This window comes from Cyprinodon tularosa, unplaced genomic scaffold, assembly GCF_016077235.1.
Source record: "Cyprinodon tularosa strain WSP-4 unplaced genomic scaffold, ASM1607723v1 ctg319, whole genome shotgun sequence".
NCBI classification, from domain to species: Eukaryota; Metazoa; Chordata; class Actinopteri; order Cyprinodontiformes; family Cyprinodontidae; genus Cyprinodon; species Cyprinodon tularosa.
Genome location: NW_024039029.1, coordinates 293938 through 317211, shown reverse-complemented (window position 1 = coordinate 317211; position 23274 = coordinate 293938). Strand labels below are relative to the sequence as shown.

Below are 23274 nucleotides of genomic sequence, written 5' to 3'. Positions count from 1 at the left end.
CTAACAATCAGATCAGGATGTCTGATTGTGTAAATCCTGCGATACCATAAAAATGTGGTACTTTTGACTGAAGGTTATCGTAACCCCATTATGTCCTGGTGATCTACACAGAGCGGCGTTCAGCTGAAAAGTGTGAATGAAGAAACATGACCATAAGAAATGGGAAGTTTAAAGTAAACTTAGGTAATACATAAGAAGTCTAGTCAGTGTGGAGACGAGGTTTCCCCATCAGCCACTTGCTCTTACTTCAACTATTGCTTCGACTTCTGCTGAGCTTATATCATTTATCTTCCCACAGTCCTACTTCATCTTCAATTTCTGCAAAATGACAGAAATGTTGTTTGCTTAAACATCGAACATAAACGAGGACAACGCTATCACCCCTTTTGGCCTTCTAACACAGGAATCTTCTCATTTATCTCACTGCTCAGCAACTTACAGCTTTTTCTGTTAAAAAAGTGGATTAAAAAATAAAGAAAAAAAAAACCTTTTCCCATAAAGTGAAAGCAGAAACCTTTTAATGTTGCTTCTCCCGGTTTGTGGAACCTCCATATTCCTCCTCAGATCAAACGTGCTCCCCCACAGCCCATTTGAAAAAATATATTTTTTGGCCTTTAAATTTGTTTTTCTTTTCTCTAATTTAAACTCAATTATTACTACTGTACTTTATTTAAAGTTCTTACTGATCCTTTTCATTGTTTTGCCATGCTCTCATTCTTATATGTGCAGCGCCTTGTTTAAGCAGTGTTTAAAGTGTTGCTATAAATAGCAGGAAACAGGTAGCAGTTAATACAAATACTAACTTTAAAGTTGTAGAGAAGCGGCTGTTCCAACCGTTGCATACCGAATTCTCCTGATTGGTGCACGACTTTACACGCAAGCAAGTTTGGTTGTGGCCGGTTTGTCTGAAGCATCTTGCTAACCAGTTAGCAACTTAGTGCTAGTAGATTCCCAATAGGATATTCCATTGGGACCAAGTAGCACTAAATTGGTGACTTAGAAACAACACTGCCAAGGAACGCTATGGACAGAGGAAACATGCAAGAGGAGGAGAGTTTAGTGTCGGAGGTCATGGATGAGTCTCCTCCATCATACATTTCTTATTTAGAGGAGGAAAGCGGAGATGAAGATGTTGTGGAAGAGGACGCCAGGGCTGCACAAGCTTGGTTTGGTGTAGAAGGCTTACAGCCGTACATGTTTGAGCCCTTGCCTCGCAAGGCTACCAGTTCTGTTAGCTCTATGCCTGCTGAAGACACAGACGTCCATCCCCATGAACACTGGGACGGAACTCAATGGTTAAGTCTATCATTCTTATATTAACCATTGCGTATATTAGCTGCGACATATGAATCAAGATGCTATGACCAACAAAAATGTGATTGACAGACGAAAGTTGATATATGATTGGCCGAATTTAGGTGTTCAAGCTGATGTATAACTAACTGACCTGCAGAAGATAACGGAAAAAAAAAACTGATTTTAAGACAGGATTTTTTTTTTATTGAATTTTTTTAACTTCTGGGACAATATGGTCGGATAAAGAGTTAATTTATACACATGTTTAATCCAGAATTATTTGACATTTAAATATGTTTTCCCTATGAATTTAAATTAAAAAAGATATTTACTTTCAGTTAAGGGAAAAAAAACATCAGGGAAGCAATAGAGCCTGTGTTAAAAAAAAAAAAAAAAAAGCCACTTTAAAAGTGAAGGTTATCTCATGGAGAAACCATTCAAGTCCTGTCAGCACATGATTTTGTCTGCTGAACCAAGTGTAAGATAGGAGGATAGGCCCAAGCCAAGAACCTCAAGCTTCACACAGTATTTAAAACTCTTATTCTTAACTTAAAAAGGAAGTACTTATTAAATTGAAATGAGTAAAGTATTTAGTTCTGTTATTTCTGTTGTGGGAAAAAACACTTCAGAAGAGGTGACCATATATATATATATATATATATATATATATATATTTTTTTTTTTTTTTTTTTTTTCCATAATATAAAGTTTGGGTTACAGCTGCTCAGTGGCACAGTGGGTAGCACTGCTGCCTTGCAGCAATAAGGTTCTGGGTTCGATTCCTGGCCTGGGGTCTTTCTGCATGGAGTTTGCATGTTCTCCCTGAGCATGCGTGGGTTCTCTCTGGGTACTCCGGCTTCCTCCCACAATCCAAAAACATGACTGTTAGGTTAATTGGCCTCTCTAAATTGTCCTTAGGTGTGAGTGTGTGCATGAATGGTTGTTTGTCCTGTTTGTCTCTGTGTTGCCCTGCGATGGACTGGCGACCTGTCCAGGGTGTATCCTGCCTCTCGCCCATTGACTGCTGGAGATAGGCACCAGCACCCCTTGCGACCCCACTTGGGACAAGCATGTAAAGAAAATGGATGGATGGATGGGTTACAGCATTTGAGGTTCACAACAGAAAGCATGATTTGTACCACAGCTAATTAACCGTCAAACCAACGCCATTAAAGATGGCTTTTGGATGAGTTCAAACTGCGTTTTAAGGTCTCCATTTCATATCAAGTACTTCTGATCAAACCTAAACAGTTTCTTTCAAACCAGTAAGATTTTGTGAGCAGTTTGTCAAGTTGCAAAACACAAAAAAAGAACATTTTATGTTTTGTTTTTTTACACTTTACCAGTTTAAAATTAGACTTCATTATACAAACATAGAAAGATTGACTGAAGTATTCTACACCGGATCTGGATTAACGCAAAAATGTTGATTTAACACACTTTCCCTTGGTCACCATGGCTTAGTTTTTAAGACTTAAGCCTCAAATCTTGTCTGATCTCCTTCCTGTAAACCGAATATCATTTTGGAACTTCTCACATGAGCCGATTGTACCTGAAAACCAAACCAATCCAACTCTAATCCAGCTAAATCCAAAAAAAAGCTGTAAGGTCCAGTTTTGATGTTAAATACAGCAGGCAGGGTTCTAAGGTTACTGCTTAACACGGAAAGAGGAAGCTGTCAATCATCAGCCTTGTACCCATTTCATTTATTAATCAATTTTTTTTTTATTTAACTTGCTCAAAAGTTAAAGCCAAGACACGATTATGAGAAACAAACATCCAAAAAACACTAGCATGTAAAAAAAAAAAAAAAAGTCATCAGTTTAAGTCTTAGATAAGTGTCCTTATTATATTTACCTGAGTTCATTTCCTCTTTTGATGTGAAGAAAAAATAGCCACACAGACTGGAACTTCTCATTCTTATTATCTTAAGTTATGTTCAACGAAAACTTTGCTCTAGATCTGCCATCTAAAACAATGCAAGAGCCTTTATTCTGCAAACTGAACAGCAACCAGGTCAAATAGCTGTTAAATACAGCAGCAACTATAGCAGAACACCCACATAGAGCCAAGCAGCGCTTCTGTCGCTGATAGGAAGCAGCCAGCTTATGAAAACACCCTAAACTCTCCAAACAGGGACGTAAATAAGAAACAATCATTGAAAAGAAGTAAAGAAAGTCTTTTTATAGTAGATTGACGAAGCAGCTGCCTGTAGCTCTTACCTGAGTGCTGAAGCTTGCAAGTCTGATGGAAGGACGCCTCTCTGTCTCTGTGGATCTGCAGAGAAACAGGAAGACATTGAATCAGCCTCATCAACATGTGATCGTCACCCACAAAGAAATAATGATGCAGAACGACATGTCTGTTAAGAAGTGCTGCTCTGCGTCCAGAACAACACAGAGAGGCAACGGCACGACCACTATTGTGAATGCTGGAGTGTCGGCGGGATCTAGAAGCTCCTCTCAGGCTTCATTTTGCTCACAGAGGAAGTTACTTAAAAAAAAAAAAAAACATTCTCTACATACACACATGCAGCTTTTAAGATATGTCAGATTGGCAGTAAACTCAGGACATTGTTCTGCTTCCTCTATGCCCTTACTGTCTATCTAGCAGTGGGTGTGAGCATGTGTGTAACAATGAGGGAGCAGGTTTTAGCAGAAAGAGCCACAGGCAGCCTAATCACCACAGCTAAGGCAAAAGCTTCAACAGTTTGACCTAAGCCGCTCAAGTGTGAACATTACAGAGCCTCAGAGAAGCTCTATACGTCTTAATAAACACTATCTACGAGTTGGAGATAAAACTGTTCCCATTTAAATCGCTCCCTCACATAAGCATCATGAAATCGCCTTTTTTCCCTGTTTATTAAAGCCACGTTGCCAAAGGTTGTTAAGCTGAGAGCTACATAACAACAAAAGTGTTGTTATTATGGTGTTTTCCTTTGCTTTGTTCCAGTCTTTCTTTAGCTCGTTTCCTCGCCTTCGTAATTCACCCTATTGAACTTCCACCCCCAGTAAGCTCACGCTAACTCTGGCTCAGATCAACAAGCTTCAGACTTAGCCTTTAAACATGGCTGTTTCAGATCCGTACAAAAGGGATCTTAAGTTGGCATAAACAGGCTTAAGATCAGAGGGCAATGCCTTTTTTTCACCTAGTAAACAAAGATGTCAGATCAGGTTTCCCTGAATGACTGTTTGCACGCCAAGGACTCTGGGACCTTTCATGGAGAGATTTTCTGTCTCCCCAAAAAGGGAATTATTTGGGGACTTTTTCTCAATTCCTCCTTGATCTAGATTCTCTAAATCTATTCTTGATTTAGAGAATAGTGCCTGATGTTACACAGCAGGCTGTTACTGGGGTAGTACAACAAACAACTCTTATTTAAAGTAAGAGCGATGGAGGAAGATGGGAGGCAACATAAGGAAACTCTGAGACAGTTTAGGACTAAGAAGCAGCTGTGTGAACAATAATGTAAAGATTGCACTGATACGCTTCATGCAGTGATTTTAATCCCCTTCCTCCAAGAGGATGTGAGGTATAATCATGACGGCGCCCTGAGGCACTCTTATTAAGTTGGAGAGGGTTTTTGTTTTAGGGGCTTGCCTGCTATCAGGCGAATCTGTTGTTGAAGAGAGATTTTCAAACTAATATGGACGAATGTCTCTGATTCGTGCACCATACTTCAACACTTTGCTCTCAAACAGGAAAAAGATCTCTAAATGATCATAAAATGCACAACTTGTTAAGTCCAGCAACTTAAACTAGTGTTTAACCTTTATAAGAAAGTTTATTGGGTATGGATTACAAGCCAAGGTTATCAATATTAATGCAAACATGTAGGCTGTGTCCAAATGTCCGCCCTAATCACTATACAGGGCACTATATAGTGCAGAGGTCACGGATTAGCGGAATCTGGACCCAGCCTGATTTAAAACATTTATAAATTACCACATCATGTCCGACTAAAGTGTCTAACTTCACTTGTGCCGCTTCTCCTGTTAATACGGTAAAGCCAAAGTGTCCTGGACCAGGCTGCATTTGATCCAAATTAGCCAATGAGCTGCTGTCAGTCTGGGTTGCTGCTGCTGCTGCTACTATTAAACACAACAGGCAAACCTGTGGCAAGCCGGGCGATGGGAAAGAAGGAGAAGATGATGAGAAAAAGAGAGCAGAGAAAGTGTGGACTGCTGGAAGAACTGCGGTGAACTGGTGAAAGAAAAGTGAAATGGTGCTCAAAGATGATCCTGCACATTTAGAGGATGTTTGGCTCAACCTGCTGCTGTGAAGCAGGATTCTCCACCATGAACAGAATCAAAAATAAATATGGATCCAGGCTCAAAATGAGCACCTTGATATGTGCTTTAGAATGGCTTAGTCTCCATTCAAACCCAGGTTTAAAGCCTTGCTGGGCAGCATAAAGCCCACTGCGAACATTGAGACAGAAAAAAGAAAGAAAGAAAAAAAAACGTCAGTTCAGGTGTTTTATAAAATATTTGAATCAGGAAGTTGTCTATACTCCAAACTGAACTACTGTTGTCCTCTAATAAAATGTATATTTTAAGTTTTTTTTTTTTTTTTTTTTTTTTATTCAATGTATAATATGGCTGCATAAAAATCTAATTTCATTTCAGTGTTAAATTCTGTTTAAAGTAACAGATCTAATTAAAAACATCTCCGGACGTTTACTGGTTGATAATTTTCTTTATTCTGACCCTGCTGATTTTTAATTGGTTACCCTCGATAAAACTGGTTAAGACACTTCAAATGAGTGTCCGAAAGTCTAGTGGATTAAAAAAAAATTGTTGTCCCTGAAATTTCCCACAATGCACCTTGAAAAGGAGTAATCATCCATGGTCACTAGTGCGAGCAGAAATATTCTGGAATGCTTTGCAAGTAGAGCTATCCTTGCAAAGCATTATGGGATTTGCTGTCACAGCGGCCCAGCGGGGAGGGAAAAGTAGTGATCATCTGTCTGAACGGTCAGTTAACTGAGTTTGCTATAAAGTTCACTATATAGTCCCCACTCTATATACTGACTGAGGGATTTAGGGGTTAGGGTGGATGTTTGGATGCAGCCATAGAGTTTTATTGCAGATTTAAAGCAACACTGTGTCACTTTTAGCCATTAGAGGGGGTTAGATCAGTGAATTCCAGGTTTGCGTCCCTAAAAGCCAATGGAAACACTCCACTATCACATCATAACTTCCATCTTTGTTTTCAAATCTGATAGTAAACCACTTTGGACCAATAGGTTTAATTTATATAGACAAGGCCACATTCAACCCTAAAGATTTAATCCTAAATCTGAGAACATAAAAATCTGTTTCATCAGGAAAGTGCTACATCCACTTAGCTGCATACGTAAATATATAAGTTAGCTAATATGGGTACAAAGTTACGCAGTGTTAGTCTAAATAGGGTGCCTCAAGAAAAAAAAAAATCAGGATTGATGATGTAGTAAGTTTATATTCCAGTCCTTTATTAATCCAATTATTTTTTTGTTGACAAACAATGACAATTATAATATTTGAAAAGGCAGACTAATTTCCATTCATCTTCTCCATCGGGGTCTTATGGAGGTGTATGTCAATTTCTTTGGCCTGTCAGTTTAAGAGTCATGTCTTGGTGAACCTTTTGTTTCAACAATAAACCATATGGTTGTACTTCATAAGGTTTTAACATTTTTACAACTCTTGGGTAAGGCATGGTATGAACTCCATACAAGACAGAGTCAGGGAGTGGAAGGTTATTCTGGATGCAAGCAACTCACCTTTAAATTATGAGTTCCTAACCAAGCTTTTACATATTTTGTGCCAAAGACAAATAACATCTTTAAAGTAATGAGCACAATATTTTAACTACAACATTGTTGTGTTTTCAAGCTCATATAGACGTTTTATTCACAGGGTAACTTTTTTGCCGTAAGTGAATCTCAGGTGCATGTTTTAAGAGGTTTGCTTACGTTTTACAATAGCCTTTTATTAGCTTGCATGAAAACAGCAACACAACAAAAAACAACCCAACAAAAAGACACCATATCTAAAATAAATAAATAAATACTCTAGACCGGATGAGAGACTCCAAACAACCAGCAATGTCAACCCCAGTGGGGCTTTAAGAAACTAACCCTGTGCTCTCCCAGCGCTCTCTATCGACTGGCCCACTGACCCAGAGAAACACTGAGCTCCGTTGTTCAGGCCTGGGAGCCGTGAGTTAGTGACTGGCCACTCTAGCTTGGCTCAAAATATACACAAAAACCCCTGATAACTGCATGCAGAATGGTAACATTCTGCACCCATATTACCTATGTTGTCTTAGCTACTTCATCAAGTCTGTCTTTCACAAAACAACTCCAACACACACACCGATACAGGCAAGTTTTTTCCTTCTTTCCCTCGCAGCTGTGTTCGGATATCAAACAGGGCCCGCTGAGAGAGAACAAACTCGCTGACGAGGACAGATTAGCTGGTCACAGAGGGCTCCAGCAAACACACACAGAAGCAGGAAGGCTTGCTGTAAATGTCTGCACAGGTTCTGAAGGTTCTGGCTGCAGCTTACTATAAGATCCCACACGGTTTAACCTCATTGGGGAAAAGTGGCAGTGAAATATTGACTTACGACACCATCTGAGCTAAAATAAGACATTTGCTGAACAAAACCTACTTTAGTGGATATTGGCATTGAGGTTTGAATGACCTGAACTGTTGGGAGAGAAATGGATACTTAGAAACGGATCAGAGCGTGGAAATACAAAGAATTAATGCCATTTTTTTTTTGGCTGTTTGACCGAAAAAGTAATATGTGGTGACAGAAAGAAGCATTAAAGAATACAGATGAGAATACACACTGAAAAAACTTTCAATTAAGTGTATTTACCCTTAATTTGAGAAGGTAAATGAGACAGTTTTGCAATAGAATGAACATTTTTACTCTTAAAATAAAATATTTAGATAAAATGCACTTAAAATAAGACAAGGCAATTGTTTTATCTTGTTTTAAATGTAAAATGTCTTGTTCCATTGGCAAAATGTCTCTTTTAGCTCCTCAATTCAAGAAAAAATGCACTTATTTTAAGAAAATAATGACCTTCAGATTTTGATTTTTTATCCAGTGCAATGAATGAAGCCACTCAGATTTCACACAGACAGCTTCCTGCTGCTGTTACTTAAAATTCAACATATACTAAGGAGGCTGAAACATTCTTATCTTTATGAAGCTCTGATCAATAGAGACAAGAGATGTCAGCCAATGAGGCCTGCAGAGCTTTGAGTCAGTCAGCCAGCCTGCATTGAAGCCGATCACCCCGTCGGCAGGCTGCCATCCCATACTCTGAACAGTTCTGTACATATTTCTAGTCTCAGGGGAATCTAAACTGCACCCAGTAAAAACACATCTGGTTTAAAAATAAAAGACGGGCTGGTGAGGGAGTATATGTGTGTGTATGGCGGAGTATGCAGAAGTTGGACTGGTGCCTTGTTTTCAAACAGGCGTGCAGCCAAAGCGGTTGTGCAGCACTGAAGGATGCCATGGCTGACAGAATGACTGTTCCCAGCCAGGCGTGTTTATGCTGCACGCTTTGATCTGAGAGGCTGGCAAGCAGCAGGCCATAGCATGCAGCTATTCTCAGGTGAACCTGGGAAGCACTGCTCTTGTTGAATTATTCTACACAGGTTTACTTTTAATCCTGAAAACATTAGAAACAACAATCAAGAAAACCAATATTACCACCAGAGAAAGAATGATCATGTTTTCAACTGATAAGATGAAGATATGAAACATATTTGACTCTTGATGTTGCTTAAGGCAGTTCTGAGCTGAATATGTTCCGTCCTGTTGAGAGGCTGGAGCTGCAACTGTAGGAAGAGTCTTTGCTATGTGAGATGTTTGAATTGTCTGGAAGAGTGTTTATCTGGATGGAGGGTGTGAAAATAACATCCATATGAATGTGGAACAGGAGTGAAACAAGGCAGGTCCTGTTACTTTATCTGTTGGTGGTCATAGCGTTATGGCGGATCAATACGAAACACCCAGAAACAGCGTTTTCAGACATGTTTAATGGGGGGATATTCTCAATAAAACGGGATAGCTCATTGGATGGATGGATGGATGGATGGATGGATGGACAAACAAACAACTCTCCTACCAGCTTATTGAGTTTCAAAAGACATTAGGAAAAAAATGACACTCACCAAAGGCACTTCTCTTTAAGAGATTATCAAATTCCTGACATGAGAGCAGAAACATACTCTGGTTTTATATTTGTCACCCAATGAGAAGCATCAGCACCTTTGTATTGGAGTGAAAGTTTTCACTGAAATCACTAAATGTATACAGAAAAGAAACGCCGGAAGACGGAAAGAAAGATTTAAGGAACAGCGGTCCAAGCCTGTTGGGCGTTTCCCATCTATCTGTTGAACCGCATGCAGTATTTACACACTGATGTACTGCGCTGCTAAGTTAGTTAGTTGAGCATAAAGGCTCATTCACTGTGACTGTACTTGGTAAGTAGAGTAATGATGTGTTGTGTGACGGCGCGCCAGGAGAGACGCTGGGATGCTAAACGCTGGTTGGAGTGAAGTCATTTGGCCCGACGCCTGTTTCCATCCAAGGGCAGAGGAAACCGTTAGGCAGCCACTGCCTTTTCCCACACCATCATATCGCTCCCTCTCTCTCTCTGTGCTCCTCTCTCTCAAATACACAAACACATGCACACCAGTTGCTATTCTAGCCTTTTATGTAGAGAGAAGATGACATTAAATCAAGTCTAGAAAAGAAAAACAGAGAAAGGTGAGGTGATGCATCTAGGAGGGAAAGTTTCTCAGATCCTCTCTTTGTGCCCTGCTCCTGGATGTGACAAACAGCAGCCATGGGCAACTTTAGAAAAGCATAACTGTTTGGAGTGTTATTTATATGGGAGACCAAAATGAGGGCTTCTTACTTCCTGGTTGGAGTGGAGGGACGCTACAACATCATAAGGAAAAAGTCTGTCATCCGGTCAGTAGCTGGGTGGATATAGACTTTTGACCATTATTTTGTTTTGTTTTGTTTCCTTGGAATATTTTCATACCTTATGTAACCATGAAAGATGTGGAGCCTGTTAAGGCCACACCCAACAGAACGCTGGGAAATCTGAGATTCTGTCTTAGACTGACAGGAAATGTACAGAGCTCTTTTTCAGCCAGCTGACTGTCAGAGGGCAGCTGCAGTCCATCATCAATAAAGCCAGACAATTGCAAACACAACTTTCTAGCTCTTTGCATCAAAAGCTTTAATAAGTGTGAAAATTCTAACAGAAAGATTAGGTAGACTTGATACCATAATAATTCAAAAATCCCCTGTATACCTGAAACAGCAATAAGCATTATTCAAATATATGTATGAATTGTCTCTGTAAAGTTCCTATAACCAATATGTCACCCAGAGCCTATAGATCCGACTCTATGTTACTTTACTGTAGAGCTGGAAGTGAAGGGTGTGACACACTTCAACAGACTATGTTTAATTCAAGCAAAGTATGCTCATTTAGATTTCAGTTGGGACCAACATTGTCAACTAAAAACAGATTTGTTTTCCAAGGCTGAGGAAAGCAAACCATGAGTTTGTTTGCCATCAAAGATCCAATATGCTCCTAAAAAGTCAAAACCTGGCTTGGAGACGGTTCAACAAAGCGAAAATGAACAGAGTGTGATTAATGTTGAACTAATTTACATCTATATCAAGAATCAAGGACATTCGGAGCCAAATAAAACTCCACCTTTAAGAAATGCTATAAAGACTTCAGTCTATGTGCTGCACAAAAAAAGGGCCATTATGGTTTTAAATAGCATTCCCCTTTTGAGAGCCAAACAGAACCCTTTCACAAAGACTCCACTTAGCTCTCATTTCAACTGATTTGACAAAAAATCATTACAGGTTAGTGCCTGGCCCTTTGAGGGGATATAATTACAGTGAGAGCCATTTCCAGGGAAGTTTATATTCTGTTTAAGATGCAGAGTTTGTTAAGCAGCTACCCACTGTCGTGACCAAATAACCCTTGGAAGACCTTTTACAGTCTCCGCTTCATTAAGTTTTATGCACAGCTACTCCACAGAGATAGACAGAGAGTAAGCATCTGCCATGATGTCCCATAAAGCATACCCGTATACAAGAGCTTCCATGCAAAAACCAGGCTCCACCCCAAATAATGAGCACTGTGTGTCTGTAGGGCCACTATCAACAACCGTGCAATCATGCTCCAGCGTGCAACACAACTAAACCCCTACAAGTACCCATAGTAGATACCCAGGGGTTTGTCAACGCACAAAGAAGCAATATAGGAGACGTCTGGTTAGTCTTTCTTTAAGATAGAAACTTTTTTTTCGGAAGACCTTTCAGGGTCACTTGGCCTGTGATACCAACCTGTTTAAGAACTCAAGTTTTTAATTTACTTTCTTTATTTCCATTAAATTGCCTTGGTTTACCTTAAAGATGCAGGTAACAAATCACTGACCTCCTTTTTTATGGATCCCTTTTATGAATTGGGTCCCGCTTTCAAATTCCAAACTAGCTTTTATTACTTTTGCCATTATGTTTTATCTCTCTGCAGCGCTTTATTGCTGTGTTTAAGGCATCTGCTCAAATGACTGTTATTACTGTGGCACTGGCCATATTATAACAGCAAACAACTTTGTTTGAAAGTGCGGAGAAGTAGCCTACCTTAATCAGAACCACGTCTACCGGTCGCTCTCCTTTGGCACAGAGGCTGTACCTCCGCTTGTGTCGCTCATACATTTTCCTATAAATATCCAGAGCCGGTTTATTGATCAAAATGTAAAAATCCAGGAGGAACACTCTTGAGGAGGGATGAAGCTGTCTGCTAAGCCTCACCTCTGGCTGCCACAGCACAGAGGCAGGCTCCTACCAGACTCCAGCTCCAGTCCCACCCTCCTTTTCTTCCCTCCCTCCCTTCTTTTCTTGTCCTCCGTCGTCTCTCAACTTCTCCAGAATCGGTCTGACTCGCACTTTTGCTCTCTCTCTCCATCAGAGAGTCTGTGAAAGCCTCTCTCTCATCGTGTAAAGCAGCCATCAGAGACACTGCATTGTTACCCTATGACAGACTACAAAAGGCCTTTATTGACTTAGTTAACGTGATTAAATCATCCCCGTTCTCTGTTTCCTCAACCATTATAAACTCCTGACGTGTTACCAGGCCAACAAGGGCCCCCTATCAGATGAAAACATCTGCACTGCAAGAATTATATCGAACATTTTGAATCAACATTGTTTGGTTTCAAAGTTACCTGAATTATATTGGTTTTAGATTACAAACGTGTTCAAATGTGTAAAAAAAAAAAAGAAGTTAGATCGAAAAGTAAAGGAAACGTATGTATGTATGTTGTAATATTACTTCTATGCAATAATATTACAACACAGGAGCAGAGTTGAGTGCATATGTTGCATATGTGGAAAAACAACAATTATCTTATTGTATCCTACATATACATAAATGCATGCTGCAAAACTAAAAGGATACGTTTAAAACCCATCAGATCAGGGCATGACCTTCATGAGATGACTGCTGGTGTCCTGGGGAATCTTCTCCAGACACCAGAGCATCATTGCGCCCCTGAAGCACAATTTAGTGGCAAAACGGGCCTAAACATGATGTTCCAGATATATATTCTTTTTGCTTTATTTAGGGACGGCATAAAGGCCAGTTAATGGTACCCCATCCTCCATCTCCAGGACTTGCCTGCTTTACTAACCAAATGAAGTCCAGCATTATCCTGCATTAGGAAGACCCGCTGGACCAGTAATGATAATAGTTCTAAGAGCAGTACAGCTACTCGCATCCAGGGTGCCTGGCAGCTCCATGTATGTTTCTCTCCTGAGCAACAATTTCTTCAGACTGTTTCACATGAGCTCAGAGTGAACCTGCCCTCATCTGTGGAAAGAACAGGTCACTACTGACGAACCTGCCAATTCCAGTGTTCCACTGCGTCGCAGTAAGCACAGGGTCTACCAGAGGACAACGGGGCCTCAGGCTACCCTCATTAAGGCCGTTTCTGACAGTTTGGCTAGAGACATTAATGCCAGAGCCTGGCTGGAGGTCAATGTATTTGGGCTCTGGGAGTGCTTTTATCCTATACCTCATTGCACAAAGGAGATATTGGTTCTGCTGATGGGTTAAGGACCAACAAAAGCTCTCTGTCTCCTGGAATCTCTTTCCTGCTCTTGAGACTGTGGTGGGAGGCACAGCTAATCTTCTGGCAGTGGCACCTCTTTCTAGGTGGAGTGTCTTAATACCTCATTCAGGTCCAGGTATCTCCCAATACTACCAGTACTGACACTGACACTGTTCTGATGCAACATTACAGAAAAGCAGTGAAAGGAAATGAGGGATATAATGCCTGCAGTCTCCTGCTACCTCCTAATCGCCCATTTAGTGTACCTGTTGGTTTTTCCATTTACACAAAAACAGCCTAAAATGCTGCATCTGCTGCTAAACTGACCAGATTCTAGTGCTTTAACTTAACCTGATTGAAACCCGTTCCATTTTTTTTAATCAGTGTAAAAACAGACAGTCAGATGATGTGAACAAGCTGTGAAGTCATCACATGATTAGTTATTCAATATAAAGCAATAAAAAAGTTGATGTTTTACACCTTTGAGAAGAAGAATCCTCTTTAAATTGCTCGCAGTGAACCACCATGTCTTCTGAATTGGTTTTGATCAGCGATCCTTAAACTTCCTGATGGCTCTTTTAAAGATTTTTTCTGGACTTTGGCTTCTTCCTCATTCATTTTCTCGCAGCAGACAGTAACAGCTTAGTCTGCGTTTTACAAACTAGAAAAGTGAATCTCTGAAGCTGACATTTAAGCCACTGAATGATCACTCATTCTCCCTGATTTACTGCACACTTCAGCAAGAAGTTATTGTTGAAGGTATAATTCTATTCATGACTTATTTATTATATGTTTTTCAGTCCATTTTAGATTAACCATTAAACTCAACGATTTAGACCAATCAAAAGATTTTCTTTAAAGCAGAATCTTCCACATGTTTATTCCAGCATATTTGTACAACTCTATTTTTCTAAATTAAAACATAAAAAAATTCGTGCTCCAAGTAACCTGTATGTAAGTATAATAATAAATAAATAAATAAATAAATAAATAAATAAATAAATAAATAAATAAATAAATAAATAAATGTATGAACCATAAGCAGTTTGCAGCCTTAAACAAACCTATAACACTGGCTCCACTGCTCCTCTACATGGCTCCTTAAGGTCAAAGTTAAGAATCTTAAACAGCAGTGATGTGTTCTAGCAACCACTATAACCAAAACAGCTGTCTGTTCAAAACACAGATGGTCTTCAGCAGTCCCGCCCATGCGATCTCTGTACATGTGTTGAATTTTTTTTTTTTTTCTGCTTCATAAATGGCCTGCAGGGTCATCTGCTCATGGAGATCCAGTCCAGCTCCATCTGTGGAAACGGTTTTATAGCTGTCAACTCTTAATTTATAGACTAACACATACACTAAATCCAGTAGTCTAGTTGTAAAATAAAAAAACAAAACAAAAAAAACAGAAGGGGGATGGTGGATTTTTTGTTGTTTTTTTAAAGCATACATAGCCTAATTAATATAGTCTATTAACCTAAAGCAATATGCATTGTATGGTTGTTACATGTCAGAAACGCCGGTTATTGACCTTGACCAAGGCACCTTACAGTCAGTCCCTGGACTGTGATGGCTATCACTGCCCCTACATAGTTAGTGTCCCACGGGGATCAGCTTCATAGTCATGGTAGGACAATTCTACTACTATAATAATAATAATAATAATAATAATAATAACAATAATATAATAATTCAATTTTATTGTCATTACACTGTCACAAGTACAGAGCTTTGAAATGAATTCTCTGCATTTAACCCGTCCCCTTGGGCAGCAGTGGGCTGCCACTGTGCGGAGCCCGGGGAGCAGTGTGGGGTTAAGGGTCTTGCTCAGGGACCCAGAGTGGCAGTCTGTGAGATGTGGGGATCGTACTCACAATCTCAGGATTCAAAGCCCTAGCCCTAGCCACTCCCCATACTAAACCCACAGCCTGGCAATATTATTGTCATTACTGTTAATATATAATAGAAATTTTAGACATTCAGTGATAAAATGTCACAGGGGATGCTATGGGGGACGATCATTTAAGAAGGGGGACGCAATTCCCCCTCAACTCGAGTACCGACTACGGCAGGATACTTTTTGAACGATTTTGACAGAAAATCTAAATTGCGATTTTTTTCCCCCATAATTGCCATTTAATTGACATTTTTTAACCCCAAACTTGTAGATGTTTCACCCGGGCTTTTGGTTTTTTGAGAGCTTGCTTGCCCAGAGTCCATTGTTGCAGGACTTTATTGTAACCATTGTGTGAAAAAGTGCTTACTTCTACTTGCATGCATGGATCTGCAAGTTTGCTGCAAATCTGTCTACCTTCCTGTGTGGCGATGAACACGCTTCAAGTATTTCATCACTACCTAAAGGGCTGGAGGGAGAAATGTTGCGCCTTACTCTTGTTAGAAATGTGTGTCTCTGCAATTTACAAATTGCATTTTGTTAAACCAGGGTTTATACAGGAATGAGAAAATCTAATTTAATGCTTTTTATTGCTCTTTTAATGCTCTTAGAAATTATTTTAATGCCATCAACAAGTACCCATGACTCTGAGATATATATATATATATATATATATATATATATATATATATATATATATATATATATATATATATATATATATATATATATAAAAACACAGCAAAATCCTTTGTTATCTTTACCGTCGACAGGCTGCCGCCATTTCCCAAATTCCTTGTTTTCCAGCCACTTTTGTTGAAAATTGCATTTTCCATTCTCTACCTTTTTCCCGCCTTGAGCTTGTTTTCCAAACATGCAGCTTTAAGATCAACCGCAAGCAGTTCCTCGCAAACACTACTGTATATCTGACGAATATCAATATATCTGATTAAACTGTTTTTATTAACTTTTTTTTAAATTACAGCTTTTTAAATGCCACACAAAGCACATTAAATGAATTTTAATGCCAATAATTAAGGCCTTAATTTAAATAATAATAATTTAATGACATTTAATGATTTTCAATGACCAACGGAAACCCTATAAACTGCAATTATATTGCAAATGCGATGAATTGCCCAGCCCTAGTATGGACTCGCTGTGCATACTGTAGAATAGTTGGCTGTTTTTTCTTTACAGCTTATTTATGGCTATGTTCAAAATAAGAATATAAAAGAAGACGATGATCTACCTCTGGAACAATGTTTCAGTATATGCGTCCAAATGTTTGCCATGGGGCAGAGGTCTGGGTCTCCTCCTTTCTTAAGCCCAAACGAGCAACAGAGAGACCAACTCAAACGTGACGCTGACGGCACAGGACGAAGCCTGACTCGTCTGAGAGGGCGTGTCTGCAGCGCAGGCCGACCCTGAAGGCATCACAGAGCTGGCAGACTTTACTGATCAAGAATTCATGGTAGTTACTGGAAAGTAAGAAGCTGCAGTGGTTGCAGTGTTGGATAAAGAATGCTACTTCTCTCTGGGAGAGCCCCCTTTTTATTATCCTGCACATGACATGCAACTGCAAATCCAAAATATAGCCGTTATGTTTGTTAGACGATCATGCTTAATATGAATATGAATGAAAAAAAGAAATTATCCAAATACTTTAAAAAGACTAATCTGATATTGGAAAAGTAGGATAAGGCGGGAAGGAATGGCTCTGATGAGATTCCCATTATGTTTTATCCTAAATTTTAAATATCATCAAAATAATTTGATTCCAAAATAACAACCAAACCTACTGCTGCTAAAATATACTTTGGCTACATTCATATAAATTTAATTATTCCTTTAGAGTGTTTTATTTCAACCACTTTAACCAACTACATGCACACAATCACAACAGATTCATAGGCCAATTGGGATAAAATGCCTTGCCCAGAGGCACATATGACAGAAGGAGGCTGGAATCAAAAACACAACTTCCAACAGGTACAGCACAGCATTGTTTAAATCGATACCCGATGCTTCTATGATCTCAATACAAGGAATTTAAACAGCAAGAACTGACAGGAAGGTTGCTGGTTTTAAAACCAGAACTTTTTTAAATCCATTGACATCACCTCACGATGTATAGCAGGGGTAACCAATTAAAAATCAGCAGGGTCCGACTAAAGAAAATCATCAACCAGTAAAGGTCCGGAGACATTTTTAATCATAATCCGTTACTTTAAACAGAATTTAACACTGAAATAAAATTCGGTTTTTATGCATCCATGTTATACATTGACTTTTTAAATAAAAATATATATATATAAAAAAAAAAAAAAATTCCCATTTTTAAATCTAAAGTGTTTTTTGAAGTAGAGAACAATCATTTAGCTTGGTATACAGACAATTTCCTGATTTGCATATTTTATAAAACACCTGAACTGACCTTTTTCTATTTCTTTTTTCTGTCTCAATGTTCGCAGTGGGCTTTATGCTGCCCTGCAAGGCTTTAAACCTGGGTTTGAATGGAGACAAAGCCATTCTAAAGCACATATCAAGGTGCTCATTTTGAGCCTGGATCCATATTTATTTTTGATTCTGCTTATATAATATACACATGGGTTAAGACTGGAATGATCATATATGAGAAAATATTATTTTGGGAGATTTTAGGCTTTGGCTGAAAAAACTCTTCTGGATCATTGCAATTATCAAGGACATTTGCTAAGCCTACCATCTAATTAGAGATAATATGGAGTCCAATTCCAATAAAACTGTCCTCTAACTGACTGAATATGCGTCATTGGGTATGAAAAAGCCTATTTAGCTGCCCTCTATTATAACTGTTTACTTCAGTGCTAATCTGGAAAAAAAAGATTCAATGTTTTACTGGCAGTGATATATACTCTATTCCTTTCTAAGTTAACGCCAGCTTTCTGCAGAACGTCTCATAACTACATTTTTTATCCCATGAGAGTCTAACAGATTCTTATCCACATTACATTCATATTAAAATAAACCATGAAAACAAAATAGCTTTGCCTCATCTGTTCCTGTTTGGCTGTGACTCCATCCTGGAGAGATCAGCTGTGCTGCTGCCATCAAAACCTTCATTTATAGATGTTGGAGATCTGCCTTTTTTTCAGTGTAGTCCTGTTTCTCTGACTGTGACGTGCTCTCTTCATCCTCTGACATAGGAGTTGGCTCGGAGCTTGTTTGCCTGGCTGTGTTTTTTTCTGGACGGGGCCTTTAGTATCTCTGCTTCTGTCTCCTTGAACCCCAGTCGGCCTCAGCAGATGGCCGCTCACACTAAGCCTAGTTCTGCTGGAGCTTTCTTCCTGTTCAAAGGGAGTTTTTCCTCTCCACTGTCGCTACAAGCATGCTTAGTGTGAGGGGATTGCATTCGAGACAATGAGTTGATGCAATCAACTGGTTTTCCTTAGGTAGAAAACTTTGAATCAATTTGACTGGATGATCTGGTAAACTATAAAGTGCCTTGAGATGAAATGTTGTGAATTGGCGCTGTAGAAATAAACTTAAATGAATTGAATTAAACACCCGTCTTCAGTCTATATATTCAGCTCTATTGCCCATAAACTGTACTTAAAGAGCAATTCACATTGAACCTGCTGATCTGCATGTATCTCAGGTTTATGCAGGGTTTGATGCTGGTAGTAAAAACTACATAAGAGGTGATTAAATAGGTTATTGGAGTTTAAGGTGTGGATAAAGCAGAATGCTGCTACTGTGGGACAGAAACCCTTTCACTGATTCATGGTTTGTTTTTATACTTTTACCTGATTTTTTTTTATTAAAGTCCCAACATACTCTGAGAATAAATAGGGGAATTTTTACAAGGAAAAAAAAAAAAGACTTTCAATGGAGGTGCAAGTATTTTGCCCTACGGCAACGATATTCACAAGAATGCAAGGCATGCTGAATTCAGCTAAACTAGATGAGCTGCTGTCTAAATAAGTCCCAACACTGACACCCTGAGTATGATCATTGATTATTACACTCAGCTTAGATCCAGTTCCATTTGCCTGCAGAGATGCAGCTCTTAATTCAGCCGCAATTCAAAGAGCATTCTGATCAATTCTAAAATGAAATCCATCATGGGGAGCAGCTTCTGCCACTGAGGTTACACCTCCCTCTGCTGGCGACCCCACTAAGCTGCACGCTTCTCCTTCCACCCCCCCACCAAAAAAAAAAAAAAAAAAACATCTGGGATTCAGTACAAGCCGCTGACCCAGACCACAGCCCAGGAATAAGCAGAGCCATTCCAGTCTATGGCTGCAGAGGAATCCGTCAGTCAGCAACATTTCAGAGCAAAGCTTCATCTGACTGCAGATTGCATCCATGTGCTCAGAGGCTGAGCAGACAGGAGAGGTAAAGCCATTTCCCAGGACACAGCAGGAAATCGTCATGATTTTAGCAGAATTTCTATTCAGAGGCTTTTAAAGCCTTGAATTTAATGCAAGTCAGATATCAGCTCAGTCTTCAGTCATCCTCTGGATTTTGGTTTTCACCTAAAACATTTGGTGTTTTGTTTGTCACTGTCAGTTTACTCTTTGCTTGTTGTTTTGATTTGCTCTTAATATGTTAATAATATATGGTGGATATTGGATCTTCATTCACGGCAAAAAAAATGAAATATACGTTTTTTTTTTTTTGTTTTTTTTTTAATCAGTGCATTTTCATCTAAAAATATGTACATTTTTTGTTGAATTTATGAGGTAAGTAAAACACTTTGCAAACGGAACAAGACAATTTACATTTAAAATAACTTTAAACAGCTGCTTTGCCTTAATTCAAGAGCATATTGTCTAATTGTCTTATTTCAATAGTAAAAAAAAAAAACTCAATCCGCTGGCAAATCCTCTGTTTTACTGGCTCAAATTAAGGTTAAACATTTTTTTACAACATTCTAGTTTAGAAAACCAGATGCTTTCACTGAAAAAAAATAAAATCTAGATAATTAAAGTCATTTTTTTCTTAAAATAAGTGCATGTGTTTTTGGATTGAGGAGGTAAAAGACATTTTGCCAATGGAACAAGGCAATTTACACTTAAAATAAGAAAACACAATTGCATTTTCTTATTTCAAGTGCATATTATCTAATTATCTTATTTTAAGAGTAAAAATACTCATTCCATTGGCAAGTCATCTGACTTACGTACTCACATTAAGGGTAAATACACTTAATTTAGGAAATGTTTACTTGTTTCTTAATTGTTTTTCCAGTGCTAGTCATCCCAATAATGCTGCGTTCACTGGAGGAACGATCTAGAAATAAGTAAAAATTTGTTAAATTAAGTGTATTTACCCTTAATGTGAGTAGGTAAGTGAGATGACTTGCCAAAGGAATTAGTATTTTTACCCTTATTTATAATAATATCTAATTTATAATTAGATAAGATGCACTTTAAATAAGACAAGTCAATTGTGTTTTCTTATTTTAAGTGTAAATTGTCTTGTTACATTGGTAAGATGTCACTTTTACTTCCTCATTCAAAGAACAAATGCACTTATTTCAAGAAAAAAATGACTTCTCTAGATTTGATTTCTTCCAGTGTGCAGAGCCTCAGCTGCCAATGGAGATGATCACCAGGGAGAAAACTTTGGTTAACCAACAGGTCTGCACCAACAGTACAGCCAACACCAGCTCCACCATTCTAGTCAACAGACACCGAGAAAAATTAGGGAAAATTAGCCATTTCTCCACAGTCACTCTGAAATATATTGACTTTAGCCAACATAGCGGTAGCTCAGACTCTAAGCAGGACCTCTGGCATGGAGAATCATGTAACAACTCAGCACATAACAACAATTACTTGTTTAATGTGTGGCGAATGTAAACAGAATGATGCCAGTTCACCATCCATAGCAGATTTCATTATGGCTTAGTGGTCATCAGATCCAAAGTCAGGCTTATTCTCCTCACCACTAGGAATGCTTTGGAATCTGCATCAAACTGCGTCAAACTACTTCTTCTCTATAACGTTAACAAGCCAGTTCCCCTTGTGGTTCTTTGAACCAGATATATACAAAGCAGATTTAGCAGAATCTTTCTTCAAAGAGCTTTGATGACACTGTGGGTTTTTTGGGAGGATAAAATCTTAAAGAAGAAACTGTTCTAACTTAATGATCCTGTTGTGCCTTTGCTGTTGATAAAAAGTAAAACTGCTGAATAGTACGTATAGCCAAAGCTGTATAGGGATTCCTATAAAGTCTTCTTTGTATCTTAAACTTTTGATTTACAGATACACAATATCATAAACACAATCCACCACCATTAAACATGGCGTACAACTAGTGTTGCGCTGATGCCATTTTTTGGCCCAAATACTGATACCCGATATCCAATACCTGGCTGTGCATTATCGGGCGATACCGATACCAAACCGATACCATCTGCTTGAAATTGACATGTGTGTATATATGAAGAACTGCATACTACTGGATGTAAAATAATTGCCATCATGGCTTTGTCAAGCTGCTGCCTACCTTTGTGAAGCAGGAAAAAGACTAATACAAAGTGAATTAGTGTTGTCATGATACTAAACTTTTCAACTCGATATCGATACTAAGTAAAATATTTGATACTCGATACCCTTTTCGATACCACACGAATAAAAACATAGACTCTAAAATTCAACTGAAATATTTTCATTACTAAAAAAATACAAGAAATAAATAAAAAAAACAATAAGAATAATATTTTGAGGTTGTATGCTGTGCACAATATCAAGCAAGCTTGATAAAAAAACTTACAAAATTAAAATTAAGTGTTCCTTCCTTGGCTATGTTTTGCAGATGTTTTTCAGTCTGAAACTGAAAAATGCACAGAATTATTCAATCACACAGTGTTCAGAAAGTGCATTTTCCTCTATTCTGCACTTCAGATTAACCTGACTCCGCCAGATGGATTTGCTCCGCATATCCATCTGGAAACCTTCCGTTGAAGTAATTTTGGGAAGGGGCGAAAATACTGGTTAGCTGATTGGCCTATGCTGGTGATAGACGGGCCAAATAAACCAATCAGATCAACGAAGCATATGACGTACTAACAGAGCGACGACGAAGAGGAGCCAATTGATAGATCAAACTCTTGCCGAAACCAGTCGGGAGAAGAGCAAAAACATCTTTTCCTCTGAGAAAAGCCTCCAGAGCAGTGTTTTGCTCTTCTTTCAGTGAAGAAATACTCTGTAATTCCAATAAAACTTGCTCGATAGCCACGCTAACGCTAGTTTCATCGGCTGAAGCCGCCATGTTCTTTAGACTGAACTGTCGCGCTTCTCGTTGCGTCACACCTCAACCCGCCTCAAAGCCAACGCTGAATTGGACGTTCGTTTGGTGAACGGCTCCAAATTTACTTTAACGGAGAGTCTCCAGACTGATCTGCGAGTGAAACCTTGAAAGCTCGCGAGATCAGGATGGTTTCACAAGGCTAACTTTAGATGGCTGTATCGATACTTTTGAAAATGAGAATTGTATCCGGATACAACGTTACAGTATCGATACTTTTGACAACCCTAAAGTGAATCCAGTAGAACTTTTTATTGCCTACCTGGAATGGGTGACAATAGTTGAATAAACCTTTGGCTCTAAAACGATATTGGTGCCCTATTTGTTAGTACTAACAGATACTGGTATCGGTATCGTTGCAACACTACTTACAGCAACAAATACTAAAACTTTTATATAAGCTAAAATTAAAATAAGAGGTAGACCAATACATTGTCTGGTCAATACTTTGGGGAATATTAGAATTGTTCATTTATTTTTAAATCCTCATCTTTATACTATACATGAATGTGTTGAGTCAAATGAAGCGCATGCATAGCTGCTCCCTCCATATGCTATCCACTGATGTTTTGTTTGATGAGTTAATGTTTCTTTATGTTCAAACTGAGGCCTGTGCAACAATTC

General features: G+C 38.8%; 1 protein-coding gene across 8 annotated transcripts in view; it reads right to left on the bottom strand.

The window, feature by feature from the left end:
- LOC119788510 (A-kinase anchor protein 13) overlaps positions 1–23274 on the bottom strand; it is a 197905-nt gene that overhangs the window by 85764 nt on the left and 88867 nt on the right. For all 8 annotated transcript variants that reach the window (XM_038292879.1, XM_038292881.1, XM_038292874.1 and 5 more), the window contains exon 10: positions 3519–3573. In XM_038292879.1, the coding sequence (XP_038148807.1) occupies positions 3519–3573 (55 nt within the window). The remainder of the gene's footprint in view (positions 1–3518; positions 3574–23274) is intronic.